The sequence below is a fragment of the Daldinia vernicosa genome, assembly GCF_022497035.1.
Source record: "Daldinia vernicosa strain CBS 139.73 unplaced genomic scaffold F5Y00scaffold_22, whole genome shotgun sequence".
In the NCBI taxonomy this organism is placed as follows: Eukaryota; Fungi; Ascomycota; class Sordariomycetes; order Xylariales; family Hypoxylaceae; genus Daldinia; species Daldinia vernicosa.
In genome coordinates this window covers 405,422-420,979 of record NW_025953938.1, presented here as the reverse complement: position 1 = coordinate 420,979, position 15,558 = coordinate 405,422, and the positions used below count along the sequence as shown (strand labels likewise).

Genomic DNA, 15,558 nt, shown 5'->3' with positions numbered 1-15,558 from the left:
AATAGCGAATAATTCTACTAAATGATTCCATCCATCCATGTTAATATCGCCTTTTTCTTCTTCTTCACCGTTGCAATATCTCAAGCTTCAAACCGCTTCAGGTAGTGGCGGTGGATACATGTCCTTAACACCATGAACGATCCAATAACCGCTAATAGACTGATTCGCGGTATCGATGTTAGTAGGCGCGTCGGAAGTTGGGATATCTCTCCATAGAGTCTCGGGGTCCGGGTCTAACCCGCTAAACCAAGCAATATCTCGACCCTTTTCCACGAGCTTACGCGTAGAGTACATGGACGAAGGTAAGGCCACGCGGCACTCCTGAAGCCGCGACAATCGTATAACCACGGCGTCAACTTTTCGTAGAATCTCTTCTATCTCTTCATACATTTCTCGTCCTCCAATTGCCGGCATAGGCTGCCTGATGCATATAACATGTTGAAGCGAGAGATACAGATAGCGTAGGTTAGGTAAAATTTGCGGCAGACGTGCCAGAAGGGTAAGTCGATCACACTTTTGTAGCCCATCCTTATCGTTAGCATCCCAATGGAAATAATCGCTGGGTGATATATTTAGATTCCATGATAACTCAGCCGCCGTGATAGCCGTTATGTGCTGGAGGGGTAGAAGCCGCGGAAGACAAATAACGAGCTCGGCATAGGCAATATGGAACCGGTTCGTGGAATATAATACATCGATGCCTTCGATATATGCCTGTCTACAAGCCAATAGCCAGCCCTGAACACCAATGAAACATTTGGCTGGTCCATGGCCAGGGTAGAAGACGCAGAGGCATCGCGGCAGCCCAAAAGGGTCGCGACAACCATCGTTCGCTGGCTCTTCATCAAAATGACCAACTCCTGGGGGGTGGGGATTAAAATTCCAGTTCGGGAAGCGCGTATGGCAGACGCAGCTCCACCATGTCCATTCCCGCGGTTTGGTAGTGTCACGTAACGATGGGTGGAACAGGTGCGCGTTTGCGTGTCGCTCAGGGCGCGGCCTGGTAGGTTGACGATCTTTCTTAGAATATTTCATTACTGGGTGCTCGAGACGTAAATCTAGGTGCAATATACGTTCGCCGAATGCTTCAATGAGAATGCGACGTCGAATCTCTGGAGGTAAGGATGTAAAGAATTTGCTGTTTGCTGTGGCCGCTGGCAAGGGTGATGTCCTCACCAGGGGCTGTGGTCGATCATCTGGAAGCGATGGCATCGCTGGTAGCTTTTGCTCTTCAGATCGGCCATTCGGTGTGAGCCTTTCGAGGTGCCCCCGGAATCGTTCCATCGTATGTATGTGTGTGATAATATCAATTGCACAGGTTCTTACGTTCTCCAAGTTTATGAAGGTTTCTATTATACACGCCTCGCGCAAACCCAGGTGCCTTTCTTTTTATTGCTTACGTTAGGTACTTTTCAACTGTACGACAAAAGATTAGGTTAAAGTAGTCGGGAAAATAATTAATTTAGGTAGTTGCTTCAAAATAACTTTAATTCTTTTTCTTATCCAAGCTCATCTGCATGAAAGATACATCTTCTCACTTCAAATTAAAGTATTTTCTAAGAGTAGAAAAGTAATGGCTATATCCAACATCAATGAATCCAAACAACACTACAACGCGAGCCCAAATTTACATCCTCTTCAAACTTCCTTCGATTTCGCATTCTGATCAGCAAGGGACTGTACACTAGCCGCCGTCGAACCCTTTCTAGGAGGTTCTCCAAAGGCCCGCGCCTATCCGCAAGTTAGTTCACAGCTTTCAGGTGCTTCGTAATGGCAGAATGGATGACGACTTTCCTCTGCTTTCTGAACCTGCGCTGCATCCTCCTTGGTTATTTGATCTACAGGTTTGCGCGCAATCTCGCCCGCCTTGGCGATGAAATTCTGTTGTCTATCATGCTCGCTCTGAGCTACCGCTGCTGGTCCCCCTTTTATTGGCCCGAACCCGGTGATGTCCGTTTCGGCAGCTGCGAGCTCAGATGCCTCGGCTTGTGTGATTGGGTGACCTTCCACAGCGCGCCGGTGTAGTTCTTCCTTCGGTGGTAGCTCGCCTTCCATCTTATGTGAACAGTGTTGGGTATACCAGGAGTCTTGTAGTATAAAAGGAATATTTATAGTATTGTTATTTTCTAGTTATTGAGTTGCACAATTCAATACAGTATTGCAGGAATTTATATTCTTTTATAATGAAGGTGGCGTTTATGATCTCATACCGACGCCGTTCCGTTGATCATTGTTCCCCGGCCGTTATTTGTGGGTCATGTCCGTAATTATGCCGTAATGTCTACCTTACCTTAGGATTGATATACTCAGTCTGCTATTAGCAATTAACAACATATTAATCTATTGTTTTCGGATATTATTTTATTCTAAGCATCTTATGCTTTCAACTCGATAAAATGACAATTCTACAGATGTTCTGCCATAACAAAAACACGCTGTGAAGATGAGAATCATCCCGGAAGTTTGAGAGTTGGACTCCTTCAAAACTGTTACTAACTTATAAAGAATTTATGATAGGTTAATCTAGTGTATAAAAGTAAGTTAAGAGTATTAAACTTGTATTAACTACACAATGAGTTAACTTCATGCTATACATTTTAGAAACATAGAAAAACCCCTTAGACTGTCTGGTCATATTGAAGTCCAGTGGAAGGTAAAGACTTACGATGATGAATGATTTTTTAACTCTGCCTTCATCCATAATAAATGTAAGACCACCACCTAAATAGAAGTTAGACATCGATGGCATTGACATGACACCCCTATATGAAATGACAGAGTAATGCTTAGGAAGCAGGCATCATCTATATTTAGAGAGCATTCAATGAATCTAGAATGAAATATACGGGGCTATTGGGTTTCGGCAGTTGTATTCACTCCTACATATATTACCCGGGTCTCTAGACTCTAGACATCGTATAATACGATAGGCTGATTAATATCATTGCAATTTGCCAACATACTGTATAAGGGAGATAAGATTCGCATCACCACCTGAGTATTTAAGGCTAATTATCCTAGCGCCGCATCTTGGCCGAATGGGTGGCGGTGAGATCTTATCATGTAGATATAGGGTTGGATTTGAAATAAGTCGATCGAGCACGAAACTACTTCAGTGTCTGTCTGTTATTTCGAGTTCATTGGAGCTGACTATTCACTTTCACCGTGTGCAGACATCAGTCAATTCTAAAGATGAAGTGGCTTTCACTCTTGCTCCAGGCCGGGTTTTCCCAGGCCGCTCTTCGATTCGGATGCTCAACTGTGTCTATCCAACGTTTAGATCCGCTCGTTGAACCCGGCGCCATTCCTTCAGCCCACGTACATCAGATAGTCGGTGGAAATGCCTTCAATGCGACTATGACAGGGGATATCGGAGAGCAGGGTAGTTGTACGACATGCGCCTACACCGAGGACTTCTCCAACTACTGGACGGCGGTGCTATATTTTAGGCATGAGAATGGCTCCTACAAGCGAGTACCGCAGTACCCAAATGCTCAATTAGGTACCGAGGGTCGCGATGCACCTGATATCAAGGGGGGCATGACGATCTACTATACTCAGAAGGACTTCGATGGGAATGGAGATCAGTATATTACCGCATTCCAGCCGGTAAGTTGCGAACTATCGACTCCGTCATAATACTTATCAGAAGGGTCACTCGGACTAACCTGCTCTTAGGGATTCCGTATGACAGTTGGAAGTCCCACCACGAACACCCTCGAGGCCGCAAAGGCCAACAAAGGCCTTCGATACACTTGCCTACAGACAATCTTAACCCGAGGTTACGAGACACCAGACTTCCCAAAGCAGCCATGCCCTGCCGGTATAATGGCAATTCACCACTTTCCGAGTTGTTGGGATGGTAAGAACCTTGATAGTCCCGACCACCAGTCTCACATGGTATGTATCAAGTTGTTCCCCATGCGAAAGTTTTTATCTAGGAGCGATTTTGAGTCCCCTTTAATAGAGTGCCTGACCTTTTATAGTACGATACCAACCTGGGGGCTTTCCTAGAAGCAGGTCCGTGTCCGGCTTCGCACCCTGTGCGTATGCCTCAGGTCGCGTACGAGACCATGTGGAATACGACTCAGTTTGATGGTATGTGGCCTAAAGATGGATCGCAGCCCTTTGTCTGGTCATATTCGGACAGCCTAGGATACGGAACGCATGCCGACTACGTGTTTGGATGGAAAGGAGATTCCTTGCAGCGTGCTATGAATGACTCCTGCATGTTCCATGCATGCGGTAGCCCCGGAGTACAGGGGATACTGAAGACGCAGACCGTTGAGGAGATGAACAAGTGTGCGGTTCAAAACACAGTTACAGAGGATATCGAGGGCTGGCTTTCTGAGCTTCCGGGACAGAAGATGGCGATGAAGTTCACAGCGTGATTAGGCGAAGGTCCGTATGGACTGATATAATAAATGTCTATAGGTATGAGGTGTATAAAATGAAAATGTTGAATAGTCGCTTTGTTTTAGCCTTACCCCCTAATAGGGGGGAGGGGGCGTGTCTCTTAGGCTCCCAGCGTATTTGGATAATTCCTCATTGCGACTTTCGCATACTTTAAGGAATGCTCACAGATCATCATACCGCTTTTGAATGTCCACACAATTGTAGGCCTGGCCTCGGCCGTGTGTTGTATCTTGCCGATATTGGCCGACATGGGGCCTTGTTTCGCCGAGTTTGCCAACCGGCCGCGCCGGGGGTGACATCAGGGGCTTCAGATACTGGTGGTTGGTTTAGGAAGCGCATGAATTACGTGTATTTGGAGAACTTCTAATAACTTATAATAACGGAAATACACTTCGGCTTAGCTGACCGACTATCGCTATTCGGTTGAACTACCTGGTGCCACCAGCGTGAGCCATAAGTTGTTTTCCGTTTCGGCTCCGAGAGATATCTGGTAATATATCTAGACTAATACTTCATCCGCAAGTAGATACCGGAAATGATGCTATGGCCATCTCTCTAGTTTATTAGTATCTCCTCTTTTATTAAGTCCAAATATTCTCGACAACCAACATGACTTCCTCGCTTAGTCAACTTCCAATGGACCCAGAAGGGCCAACAGGACGATTATGTACTTGGGTAGAAAGCCTTAAGTATGAGGACATCCCAACAGACCTTATAACAAGAGCAAAATATCTCATCTTGGATGGTCTAGCTTGCGGTCTCGTCGGTGCTCACTTGCCATCGTCTGAGAAAGCCGCTGCCGCAATCCTGGACTTAGAAACGACGAGCGGTAGCGCAAGTGTATTTGGCTGGGAGCGTAAGGTCGGGCCGCTCTCTGCTGTCCTGCTTAACGGCACTTTTATACAGGGCTTCGAATTGGACGATTGGCATCGCGATGCCCCCGTCCATTCTAACTCTGTATTGCTGCCCGCTTTACTGGCGGCGGCTGAACACTACAGCCACAATACGGGGGATAACTCGGATTTGCGTTACTCCGGCAAAGATCTGCTGCTTGCTTATATTATAGGCTGTGAGGTAGGCCCGCGCGTCGGGCTAGGCCTCTGGGGAACGCACGTTCTTTCTAAGGGTTGGCATTCGGGCGCTATCTTTGGGCCATCAGCAGCCGCTGCAGCGGTAGCAAAGCTTTTTGGTCTCTCATCAGCTGCTGTGGAAGATGCCCTAGGGATAGCGTGCACGCAGGCCGGTGGTTTAATGTCTGCCCAATTTGAAAGCGAGGTCAAGCGGATGCAGCATGCCTTCGCGTCAAGGAACGGACTCCTGGCGGCAGTGCTTGCTAAGGGTGGGTATATCGGGATTAAGAAGGTCTATGAGCGAGAATACGGTGGCTTCCTAGCTATGTTCAGCTCCGGCAATGGAATGGAACCCCAGTTTAAGCCTGATGAGATGGCGAAAGATTTAGGGGTGAAGTGGGAGATCGAGGGAATCATGGTGAAACCGTATGCGTCGATGGCTGGGACGCATTGCACGGTCGACTGCATGGCCGCGCTGCGCAGATTGTACCCTGCACAGACACGAGACTTCTCCAACTTCAAGGGTATCCTTATAGAGATGAGCGAACCCGCATATCACCACGGCGGCTGGAAAGCTGTGCGGCCGCTAACCTCGACTGGCGCACAGATGAGCAATGCGTATATTGGCGCCGTATACTTAATAGACGAGCAAGTTACACCCGCACAGTTCCGGAACGACAAGCTGGACCGAGATGAGGTTTGGAAGCTGGTCGATATCACTACCTGTGAGCATAATCCAGAATACTCCAAGTCCTCGCAGGACAAAGCCAAGACGAGGGTCACCATCACATTCAAGGACGGATCGGCACCATTAAGTTATGAGCAAGGTGCCCCACGAGGTGTCCAGCCGCCACTCAGCAATGAGGAGGTGCTAGAGAAATGGCGCGCCGTGACTAAAGATATCGTTGACGAGGAAAGAAGGTCCAGAATTGAACAGGTTGTACTTGCGCTGGACGAATGTGATGATATCGCCGCCATCAGTCGGCTCATGGTAGGCCTTACAGCCAACCCTCTAGCGTAAGGGCTATATAATGCGGACAAAAACTATGTAGTTCTATAATTTTTGCAATTCAGCTCGTCCGTAGTAATATGAATAAGCAATTATATATTCGTCTTTATCGGCACTACTCTCGCCATTCTAATTTTGGTCTAAAAACTCGAAGTTGACAGCCCAGTCAAAGTCGGGGAAGGGTTCATCCGATGGCATGATGTCCATGTTACCGTGGATGGGAAAAGCTATAGCTGGTGTTGTCATGGACACCTCGGTTTGTTGGGTCGCGTTCGAATTCACTGCGGTATCTGATTGCACTGTTACCAGTCAGTATGAAATGATCTGCATGTGCTCGCATTGTTATAACTCAATACGCACCAGGCGAAATTTGGTTTTGCTCTGGATAAGGGCTCGTCTGCCCATTAAACTCGACCCGCCACCACCAGAAACTGTCGAAGACAACACTCATGGATAACCGGCTCCGGATACGAGTACTTAAGCTGTCGACGCGCCCATCTGGTTGCCGGTACATATTCTTGCTCGTCCACATCTGTCCGAGGATAGTGACGCCTCGGGCGCCGAGGTCATTGCTTTGAAAAGATGCCCTCTGGCATAGGTAGATGGCCGAAAAGTAAGCTTTTTCCCCGGAGGCAGAATTAACATGGCGCACGAGTTCGCTCTTCTGGATTTTAAGAATAGATATGGCAGCAAGGATTGTTGTCTTGTAGATGAACTCCGGACACGCCCTGGAAAACCCAGTGGACTCGTCCTGGGAAGTCAAAGACTCAAATAGTTTGCAGGATATAATATAGAGGTTGATTAAACCGTCGTGATTTAGACTAGTGCAATCTAAGAAGTGATATGCCAGAAGATGAATGCGATAGCAGTAGAGGTATATGGTATCTAGTGGCATTAGTGTGGGTTTGTAACGAGGTGAATTGACTCGACTTATATACCTACTTATGGTAGACTTGATATCCGCTGCTATTTGTTGAAATTGTGCGTCATAGAGGCTGATAAAGGGGTTTAGTTCGGACTGGGAGTCGGATCCAATTGGCGGGATTAGCCTCATTAAAGAGCCAGTCGCCGTCATCAAGATGCTGTGCATCTGCCGCTGAACCCTGAGATCATCTGGAAATTGCATAGGGAGATCTGCGTCTGAGAGCCTAATTTGAGGAGAGTCTAGAGGAATCAACGGTAAGATTCCGTGACACAAGCTTGTGCTGTCGTATGTAAGTATATTTGCCCCTTTAATGGATGCTGCGTGTTTCATTCACCTGTGGTATGTAATGAGACATTGGATCCATAGTTGGGCTCTAAAGGCTCTAGAAGAATAGTCGGCATTCGAAGGCAAGACGGTACGAGCGAAGTCTTGACCAGTACCTAAAACGTGAAGGCCAATCTGCATAGCTAGATGCAGGGCAGCGCCGCTCAGCATTTGGGTCATGTCCTTGTACATGGAGCTTGTCGGTACGGGCCAGTGGCATAAAAGAATGATGCCTTGCAGGGTCTCCATGGGACTATTGCTATTCTCTAACGCGAGGAGGGCCATTTTGTTCATGCGTGGTGCTAGAAAGTCCATGATGGTCGGGTCATTAGTATATCTCCTGCTGCCAATAAAAATGACAGCCCAGAATAGAAAGTTGGATTTGCTGTAACAATCATCCGGATTGCTACCTCGCTGGTCCAACATTGGTAAGATAGGGTTATAGTTTTGCAGAAACCTGCTGAGTTGGTTAAAAAGCTACGGCGAAGAAAGATAAACGATAGTTGGTAATTTCCTTACAGCTTGAAGCAATCGCTAATCCCAACGCTACTCAGTTCCCATCCATCAAGAACTCGAGGTAAACATAGAATATCTAAAGAAGAAATGGTTGTTGATAGCTCATTAGATAAACCTGGCGAGGGTCGTGTAAAGACTCGCGCCTGGCCGTTTGCCTGATCCCGACTTGGTACATGCACGGCTGTCGAGTTGCCATCCTCTACCGACTGAGAGGTAGGCTGGTTAACAAGACCTTTCAGTGCTTCTAGCTCACGTTGTAATTGCGCTTTAGTCCGCCGGGAACGTGCATCTGAGGTGAGAACGCAGGGGAGTCCTAGACGCCGACACCTAGAACATATTTCAGGTGGCTCTGCAGAGCATTTTATCTGGTTGTCAAAGTTAACGTTGGTTACCTCTTAAGTATTTGGATCGAGCACGACCTTATGTGTTCGGCATTCTTTGCATGCTTTCTTTCGACGTTGAGACTGCATGGCACCGTCCTATTTTACGCCAACTTGATTTGTTGATGCATGTTACCCATGGCCTGAGCTTCCCGATTCAACAAGGGATAGGGATTTCAGTTATGGTGTTCAGTAAAACCGTACTATATATATCGGTAGTTATAGAGAAGCTAGTATACGACATATATGGCGATGGGTATGTTTTATGTTATAATCTTTCTAATTATCTTAAACAGAAATACAATACGCGTAGCAATACCGGACGAGAATCGAGTTACCCCACACTCTCAATTCAGGGGTCTTATTTCGGTTTTCCCGTCTCGGCTCCGACTTTTTTTGTAGCCAGGTTCATGAGAACATAGATCTACCATTGTAACCCATCGCTTACTTCCTTACGCCTCTGACCAGATTTCGCGGTACCAGTGACACCGGAGCATAGCGCTTCGAATAGCTGCTTACCAAACTTCTGGAACGCTGGCGTAATCCCGCCCAAGTTCATGAGTTGTTTCTCCATGGGGCTCAGCTGGAATGGGAATTCCTTACCGTCGACACAGAGCACATTGGTATCCAGGTCGACGCTTAGTTCAGCACCATCTTGTGCGAGTCTGTAGAAGTTATCGTTGCTGATGGTAATACCGAGAAGGCCTAGACTGGGCTGGTTACGGCTGTAAATAAACGCGAAGGACCGTGCTATCACACATTTCACCCCACATCCTACATAGAATTTTACTTAGCAAAGTCCAGACTTATTGTTAAGGGTGCGAAAGGACAAGACAAGACTCTAGATACCTAGCAATGCCGAGACTGCCTGCTGGCGCGACGAGCCACAGCCGAATGCCTTCCCAGCGACTACGATATCGTAACCCTCTTTGACTCTTCGACGGAAGTCTGGATGTGTAAACTCGAGACAGTGCGTGCCAAGCGCTTCGTCGGTTTTGGATTCTACCAAGAACTGCGCCGGTGCCAGCTAAAATTCGCGTCAATAAAATAAAACGCGTTCGAACACCCAGAACCAATAACTTATTATGTATAAAAGAGAATATACTCACAGCATCTGTATCGATAAAGTCGCCTAGTTTCTGGACTTTTCCGGTTATTTTATTTCCTTTCAATTCTCCCGTAGTCTCCGTCATGCTATCGCTCATTTGGACGTTACCGTCAAAGACCACGTCGTTTGGTTGCGAACCACGCGAATGATCGACAGAAGCTGGCTCAACATAAGCCGGCGGCGTCATTGATATTGTCTGTAGGGAACCCCTTCCCTTAAGCGCATCGAATCTTGCTGGGTCTATAGCATCTAATAGAGCCTGAGGGTTCGTGATAACCATATCGAATGATGATGCGGCTACTGTCGCAGCTGATGCTAGGTTTCCGATGGAATCTATCTTCGTTATTAAAACGTTCAAAATAATGGGAAGAGAGTAAATACTGACCTTTACCCATTCTGTTCTCGAAATTGCGGTTTTGAGAAGATAGCCATACTTCCCCAGGACCTGCTTGGTCCGCAGACATACCGACGCAATAACTACATCCAGGAACACCTACTTCGAATCCTGCCGTCCTGTAAATATCTGCCAGGCCACTCTTTTCAAGTCTGTCTATGATTGGCCTCGAACCTGGAACAACCTTTCTCTTGCCATTTGGCACGGGTATTTTACCTGCCTTCAGGCCCTGTTCTAAGATTAGTGCGCCCATGATGATATCTTCCTCGGCCGTCGTGCACGCGCCGATAAAGCAGCCGTCAAGCCTCTGGCCTTGTACTTCCGACACGGGGACAACATCATCGGGACGGGGATACTTCGCGACGAAAGATTGCACTTTCGATAAGTCAATAGTCGCTGTCTCGGCATAGCTGGCGCCATCATCGGGTCGCATGAAGTGGGATGAATTTCTGTGTCGTGCGATCTTCCTCGAGTCAATAAACGACTTCGTAACATCATCAGGTACGAAGATGCCACTGATGCCCCCAAACTCCTACACAAGGTCAGCGAATATACAAGGCGAAGCTGAAATAGGTCTGTCTCCATACAGTGGTCATATTCGCAATGGCGAATCGAGCATCTGGCGATAAGTGGCTTAAACCCGGTCCAGTATATTCCACTACTCTGTCCGCAGCTACGGTGTTTCTCTTGAGTTGCTGCAAGACATAGAGTATTACATCCTTTCCACTGATACCCCTAGGCGGCCGTCCTACAAACTGAATTTGAACGACTTCTGGTACCTTGAACCAAATTTCACCGGTAACAAGAGCCATTGTCACATCCGCAGCACCTAGCCCCACGGCCAAACTGCCTACTGCACCGGCAGAGCACGTATGAGAGTCGGACCCTATGACGAGCATTCCAGGCTGTGCACGCTCCCTAAAGAATTCGGTGTGCATAATTGTGTACTAGTAATATGTTAACGAAGTTCATCGTAGGACCTACCCTAGCTTGAATCGAACACCTACGTTCATTCCTTGGTACTCCGTCATCTTGAACACCCTTCTAGCTCTTTCGGATGCTTCAATAAGGGGCTTGATTTTGGGATGAGCATTGACCCTAGGGTCAACGACATGGTCACCGGCAAGCCAAAACCGATCATTCCGGAATATGCCCGGGGATCCCAGCTGATTGTAGGTCGCTTCCATACTCTAGTATCTTGTCATTAGCTTTTATTGTCTAAAGAGGAACCTCGCTCGGGTCAGCTTACACCCCATGATGCTTCCGATGCCATGATCCAATCAACTGCAACACGGATAGTATCTCCTACCCTTACATACCCCTTCGAGTCCACATCGTGCATAGCAAATATCTTTTCGGTTAAGTTCATCGAAGGCCGATCCGCTGGTCTAAAACTCATAACTCTGGTACCGACTCCTTTCTCTCGATCGGCAGAGTTTAGCGCTTCAAGCCCTACTTCCATTCAGTCCAGTTATAAGCAAAGTGCTTGAGATTATATTTCACTTACAAGCTGTGATTAATAGCAATACTTCAGATGCTACATCTCCAGCTATTGGCGTGCTGGGAGTAAGACCTAAGCCACCATAGTTTGGCGACGTCAGACAAATACTTGCTACGTGCTGTAAGATTTCGCCTTCCCGCTGATATCCAGCGCTCTGCACTTTGAGCGCCAGGGCCTCCAAGTCCCGTATGAACTCTATTGAAGCTACACGATACGTCTTGTTAGCTCATATTCCGTACAAGGAAATACATGGCCCTAATAGGACGTACCTCGAGACCCATCATCTCTCCTTATGTGCACATTTCGTGATGTACGGAGCAAGTCGTTAATCTGATTAGAAACTGCCATGCTCAAGAACATTTCATCTAGAATGGGCATTACTCTGTCACATACGGTGGGAAAGACCGGAACTTAAAGATAATTGTCTTCCTCAAGACTTCGGGCCTGCTAGATATAGGATGCTCAAGATGGTAACAACACAGGGCTACCCATCTACCACGCCAGGTCATACTGACATTATCTCCATAAAAAGCAAGCCGCTTCGGCTACGAGCTGGCTAGGTTATAGCTAATAATTCAGCCCAGGAAGATTGGCTCACTGGCCGATCGGTTGCGAATATAAGCGAGTCGGTATGGTCTACGCCTCAGCATACTGGGTTATCCTATAAGGGCAATCATGGTTAAGCGGGTTAACCCAGCAGCATCTGGGATCGACTTCGTATCTGGTATAGCCGCTTGGTGTGATAGGTTATGATGTTCGGACATCATGTAAGTAGGTGGCGATATTACCGAACCCATCTCGGTGAAAGTCGGCAAGACATCGGTCAACTCGGCGAACTGCGTAACCACCTGCCCATTGACATCGTAAATGGAGATAGGCCACGCAGATCCGTATATCCTAGATGAAATATCGGTTAATGCACTCTTGGCTTTGTGTTGAAACCGGAGCCAGAGCGGCTTCGGCTTAGCTGATAAAGGGGCAGGAGGTTTCCATAGGAGTAAAGCCTGAAATATGCCAACATAAACTACAATCGCAATGGCTAATATCTCACAAACCCCCGTATCAAGGCTACGCGCTGCTCTTTCAACGCCGGGACATATTGTCGTCAGTCCGGGGGTGTACGATGGCCTCACTGCGAGAATAGCCTTAGCGGCTGGTTTTGATTGCTTGTATATGGTAAGACTAGGCAAAGCGCTTTGGAAAGATGTTCATGGTAGTCATTAATAGTAATAACGTGAATAGACAGGAGCGGGGACGACAATGTCTCGACTTGGGATGCCAGATTTGGGCGTAGCTACTTTGAACGATATGAGGGACAATGCAGCCATGATAGCTTCATTAGATACATCCGTTCCACTAGTAGCGGATGCCGACACAGGCTTTGGTGGTAAGTTGACTTTTGACTTCTATGAGTCGTCTACGTGACTTACACAACAGGTACATAGGTCCCCTAATGGTCGGAAGAACAGTTTCGCAGTATATTAGAGCCGGGGTCGCCGCTCTTCATCTTGAGGATCAAGTGCAGTCGAAACGATGCGGGCATCTTATGAACAAGGAACTTGTCTCGGAAACCGAGTTCATCTCTCGGATTCGAGCGGCAGTCCTAGCACGTGAGCAGGAGAAGGGAGACATTGTCATCATCGCTAGAACGGATGCATTAGACTCGTTAGGTTATGATGCTGCTAAAGACCGACTAAGACATGCGGTCGAGGCGGGGGCAGATGTAGTTTTCCTCGAAGGTATTCAGACCCGAGAACAAGGCAGACGAATATGTGAGGACATGGCCCCTACACCGTGCCTCTTCAATTGCGTTCCCGGCGGTGTTTCTCCCGTCTTGTCTGTGCAAGAAGCGAAAGATTTGGGCTATCGAATGATAATACTTCCCGCATTTGCCTTAGGGCCTGTCTACGAGGCGGTAACCGAAGCAGCCAAAGCCTTGAAGGATACTGGTATCTCCGTCGAATCTAAGGCCAAAGCCGGCCCCAGAGACGTCTTCATCGCGTGTGGGCTGAAAGAGTATGTCGCTTTTGATGCCGCGGCGGGGGGTAAGTCATTCACAAAGGGGGTTTAAAGATATCTTCAGAATAGAGCATAGTGTAGTTAGTTTCGGTCGTCGTTCAAGTTAAAATGATAGCATTTAATGGAATGTGAAAATTATTCTTCAACTACCCGTGTTTGGGTCCGGAGCCCGATTATTATAAATCCAAGCCGTCTAAATTACCTAGCTATAAATATCCCAAACACCCGGCAGATACGACCACCTTTTAACCCAATTTGCAACCGGTCTAAGTCTGTCGTTATTTAAAATCCTGAGAAGATATGTTGTGACCTAGATAAATCGCGCCTAGTACGATCGATCTGCGGAGCAGGGCTTTCAAAGAAGCCATTAGGCAGAGTACTGCGCGGTTCCCTCTCTATATCAGTATCCTTCGCCTTACTCTTCGGCCATACGAAGAATTTTTGTTCATTTAGCACATACCACAGGGCGAATATGAGTAGTGTGGTAGGTAACGTGAAGGCCCAATAGACCCAAAAGTTGTTGGTAATTACTTGAGGTTGGTCCCAGGCAAGCGTGGGGAGGTCGAAGAGTGCAGCAAAGAATGTCGCAGGAAGGAATGCCATGGTCATGATAGCGATCACCTTCATGTCGGAGCTGTCCTTCTTAGTAGCCGCCGCAAGGTCCCTACTAGCCTTGCCTAATTCGTGGCTTGTTATAGCATCCTGTCGGCGGATGAGGGTAGCTATCTAAGAAAATGATGAGTACGACGATCAAATGGTTAACGTAAAACAAGGGCGCCAGGAAATTGGACAGCTCATACCACATTCGACTGCGCCTTTGCTCTTTCATCGAATCCACGACCAGATTGCTTGATCGTTTTTATACGTGACTTCAGCAACCCTACAGCCGAGTTGAAAGATTTTACGCAATACTCGAAGTGCCTCAACGACTCTTCATCATCTCTACCGTACCATTCTCTCCATGTTTCCTTGTCCTGTAGAGACTCTATGAGAGTTTGTGTGACTTCCACGCTCTTAAAAAGGTTAGCAAATAAGCCGATTATCTTCGCAATGTTCCTTGAGGCGTCCATAAGCTTTTCCAAGTTGAAATCTTGCGTCTGGGTTCTATCCTTCACCCATAACCCATGCCCTGTATCTTCTTCGATGTAGCCGATCGTATACCCCTCTTCAACAATGAGCTTGTCGAAATAAAATACGAAATCCGTGAGGCATAGGCAGGCGAGAGAGAGGGGATGATATAAATGCGCGGCCCGAAGCCCTGGCAAGTGGAAATCCCCATCTCTATTTTTCAGACTGGACCGCTTCTTATAATCACTCCGCGCAGCAAGCATGGCACGTGTTTCCAGCGTAGTCGGATCGAAGGTCCACGCAAGCATGTAGGGGTAGTCCTTGATCATGAAGTTATATCGTCCGTCGCTAGGCACGCAGTACCAGCCGGCCCTCGAAGAAATCAGGTAGGCCAGTAATGCACTATCCAGTCGTAGATAGTCAAAGACCTCAACACGCCGGACTCCATCACGGGCAATCGCTCTCCACTTTGCCTCAGGGAAGAATACTATATTGAGGCTGGGCTTTGATGGGTTAGATTGGGGGAATAACTGGTCATTATGAATCTTATCGAATAGAGTCGCTTCATTAATTCTCTCCACAGGGTCGAACTCTAGCTTCGCATCAGGCTCTGCTTGAGACGGCGGGTGGGCTCGTAAGACGTTGATATCGGACGGCGAGATGTCCTCTACACTGCTGTCTATAGACAAGCGCGAAATCTCTCGTAGAATATCCATTGGTCTAAATATAATGTTTATATCACTAGCACCTCTTCGGATAGATGCCCCCCGACAAAAGAATGGGGGAAATGTCAGGTAATTCTAGCTATTTCTATACCAAAACACTCGT

At 47.4% G+C, this 15,558-nt stretch overlaps 8 protein-coding genes across 8 annotated transcripts; 3 read left to right on the top strand and 5 right to left on the bottom strand.

The window, feature by feature from the left end:
• Positions 1-87: 87 nt before the first annotated feature.
• F5Y00DRAFT_253063 (uncharacterized protein) lies at positions 88-1,284 on the bottom strand (the record flags this gene model as incomplete). The annotated part of the gene is made up of 1 exon (XM_048010003.1): positions 88-1,284. The coding sequence occupies one exon, from the start codon at positions 1,282-1,284 to the stop codon at positions 88-90; it is 1,197 nt and encodes a 398-aa protein (XP_047865059.1).
• Positions 1,285-1,638: 354 nt separating this feature from the next.
• F5Y00DRAFT_261944 (uncharacterized protein) lies at positions 1,639-2,055 on the bottom strand (the record flags this gene model as incomplete). Its single annotated transcript, XM_048011300.1, has 2 exons — positions 1,639-1,731; positions 1,810-2,055. The coding sequence occupies 2 exons, from the start codon at positions 2,053-2,055 to the stop codon at positions 1,639-1,641; spliced, it is 339 nt and encodes a 112-aa protein (XP_047865058.1).
• A 1,137-nt stretch (positions 2,056-3,192) lies between these two features.
• On the top strand, positions 3,193-4,391 carry F5Y00DRAFT_261943 (uncharacterized protein; the record flags this gene model as incomplete). Its single annotated transcript, XM_048011299.1, has 3 exons — positions 3,193-3,609; positions 3,679-3,900; positions 3,987-4,391. 3 exons carry the CDS (start codon positions 3,193-3,195, stop codon positions 4,389-4,391), a joined length of 1,044 nt encoding a protein of 347 aa, XP_047865057.1.
• A 661-nt stretch (positions 4,392-5,052) lies between these two features.
• On the top strand, positions 5,053-6,507 carry F5Y00DRAFT_253061 (putative immune-responsive protein; the record flags this gene model as incomplete). The annotated part of the gene is made up of 1 exon (XM_048010002.1): positions 5,053-6,507. The coding sequence occupies one exon, from the start codon at positions 5,053-5,055 to the stop codon at positions 6,505-6,507; it is 1,455 nt and encodes a 484-aa protein (XP_047865056.1).
• A 117-nt stretch (positions 6,508-6,624) lies between these two features.
• Positions 6,625-8,059, bottom strand: F5Y00DRAFT_253060 (uncharacterized protein; the record flags this gene model as incomplete). Its single annotated transcript, XM_048010001.1, has 4 exons — positions 6,625-6,794; positions 6,856-7,380; positions 7,438-7,700; positions 7,755-8,059. The coding sequence occupies 4 exons, from the start codon at positions 8,057-8,059 to the stop codon at positions 6,625-6,627; spliced, it is 1,263 nt and encodes a 420-aa protein (XP_047865055.1).
• A 1,005-nt stretch (positions 8,060-9,064) lies between these two features.
• On the bottom strand, positions 9,065-12,021 carry F5Y00DRAFT_253059 (aconitase family protein; the record flags this gene model as incomplete). Its single annotated transcript, XM_048010000.1, has 9 exons — positions 9,065-9,414; positions 9,490-9,667; positions 9,750-10,081; positions 10,134-10,674; positions 10,730-11,089; positions 11,150-11,332; positions 11,392-11,594; positions 11,650-11,754; positions 11,913-12,021. The coding sequence occupies 9 exons, from the start codon at positions 12,019-12,021 to the stop codon at positions 9,065-9,067; spliced, it is 2,361 nt and encodes a 786-aa protein (XP_047865054.1).
• Positions 12,022-12,678: 657 nt separating this feature from the next.
• Positions 12,679-13,731, top strand: F5Y00DRAFT_269751 (putative carboxyphosphonoenolpyruvate mutase; the record flags this gene model as incomplete). The annotated part of the gene is made up of 3 exons (XM_048012501.1): positions 12,679-12,819; positions 12,886-13,030; positions 13,089-13,731. 3 exons carry the CDS (start codon positions 12,679-12,681, stop codon positions 13,712-13,714), a joined length of 912 nt encoding a protein of 303 aa, XP_047865053.1. The 3' UTR covers positions 13,715-13,731.
• Positions 13,732-13,944: 213 nt separating this feature from the next.
• F5Y00DRAFT_269750 (uncharacterized protein) lies at positions 13,945-15,446 on the bottom strand (the record flags this gene model as incomplete). Its single annotated transcript, XM_048012500.1, has 2 exons — positions 13,945-14,388; positions 14,463-15,446. 2 exons carry the CDS (start codon positions 15,444-15,446, stop codon positions 13,945-13,947), a joined length of 1,428 nt encoding a protein of 475 aa, XP_047865052.1.
• Between the last annotated feature and the right edge of the window lie 112 nt (positions 15,447-15,558).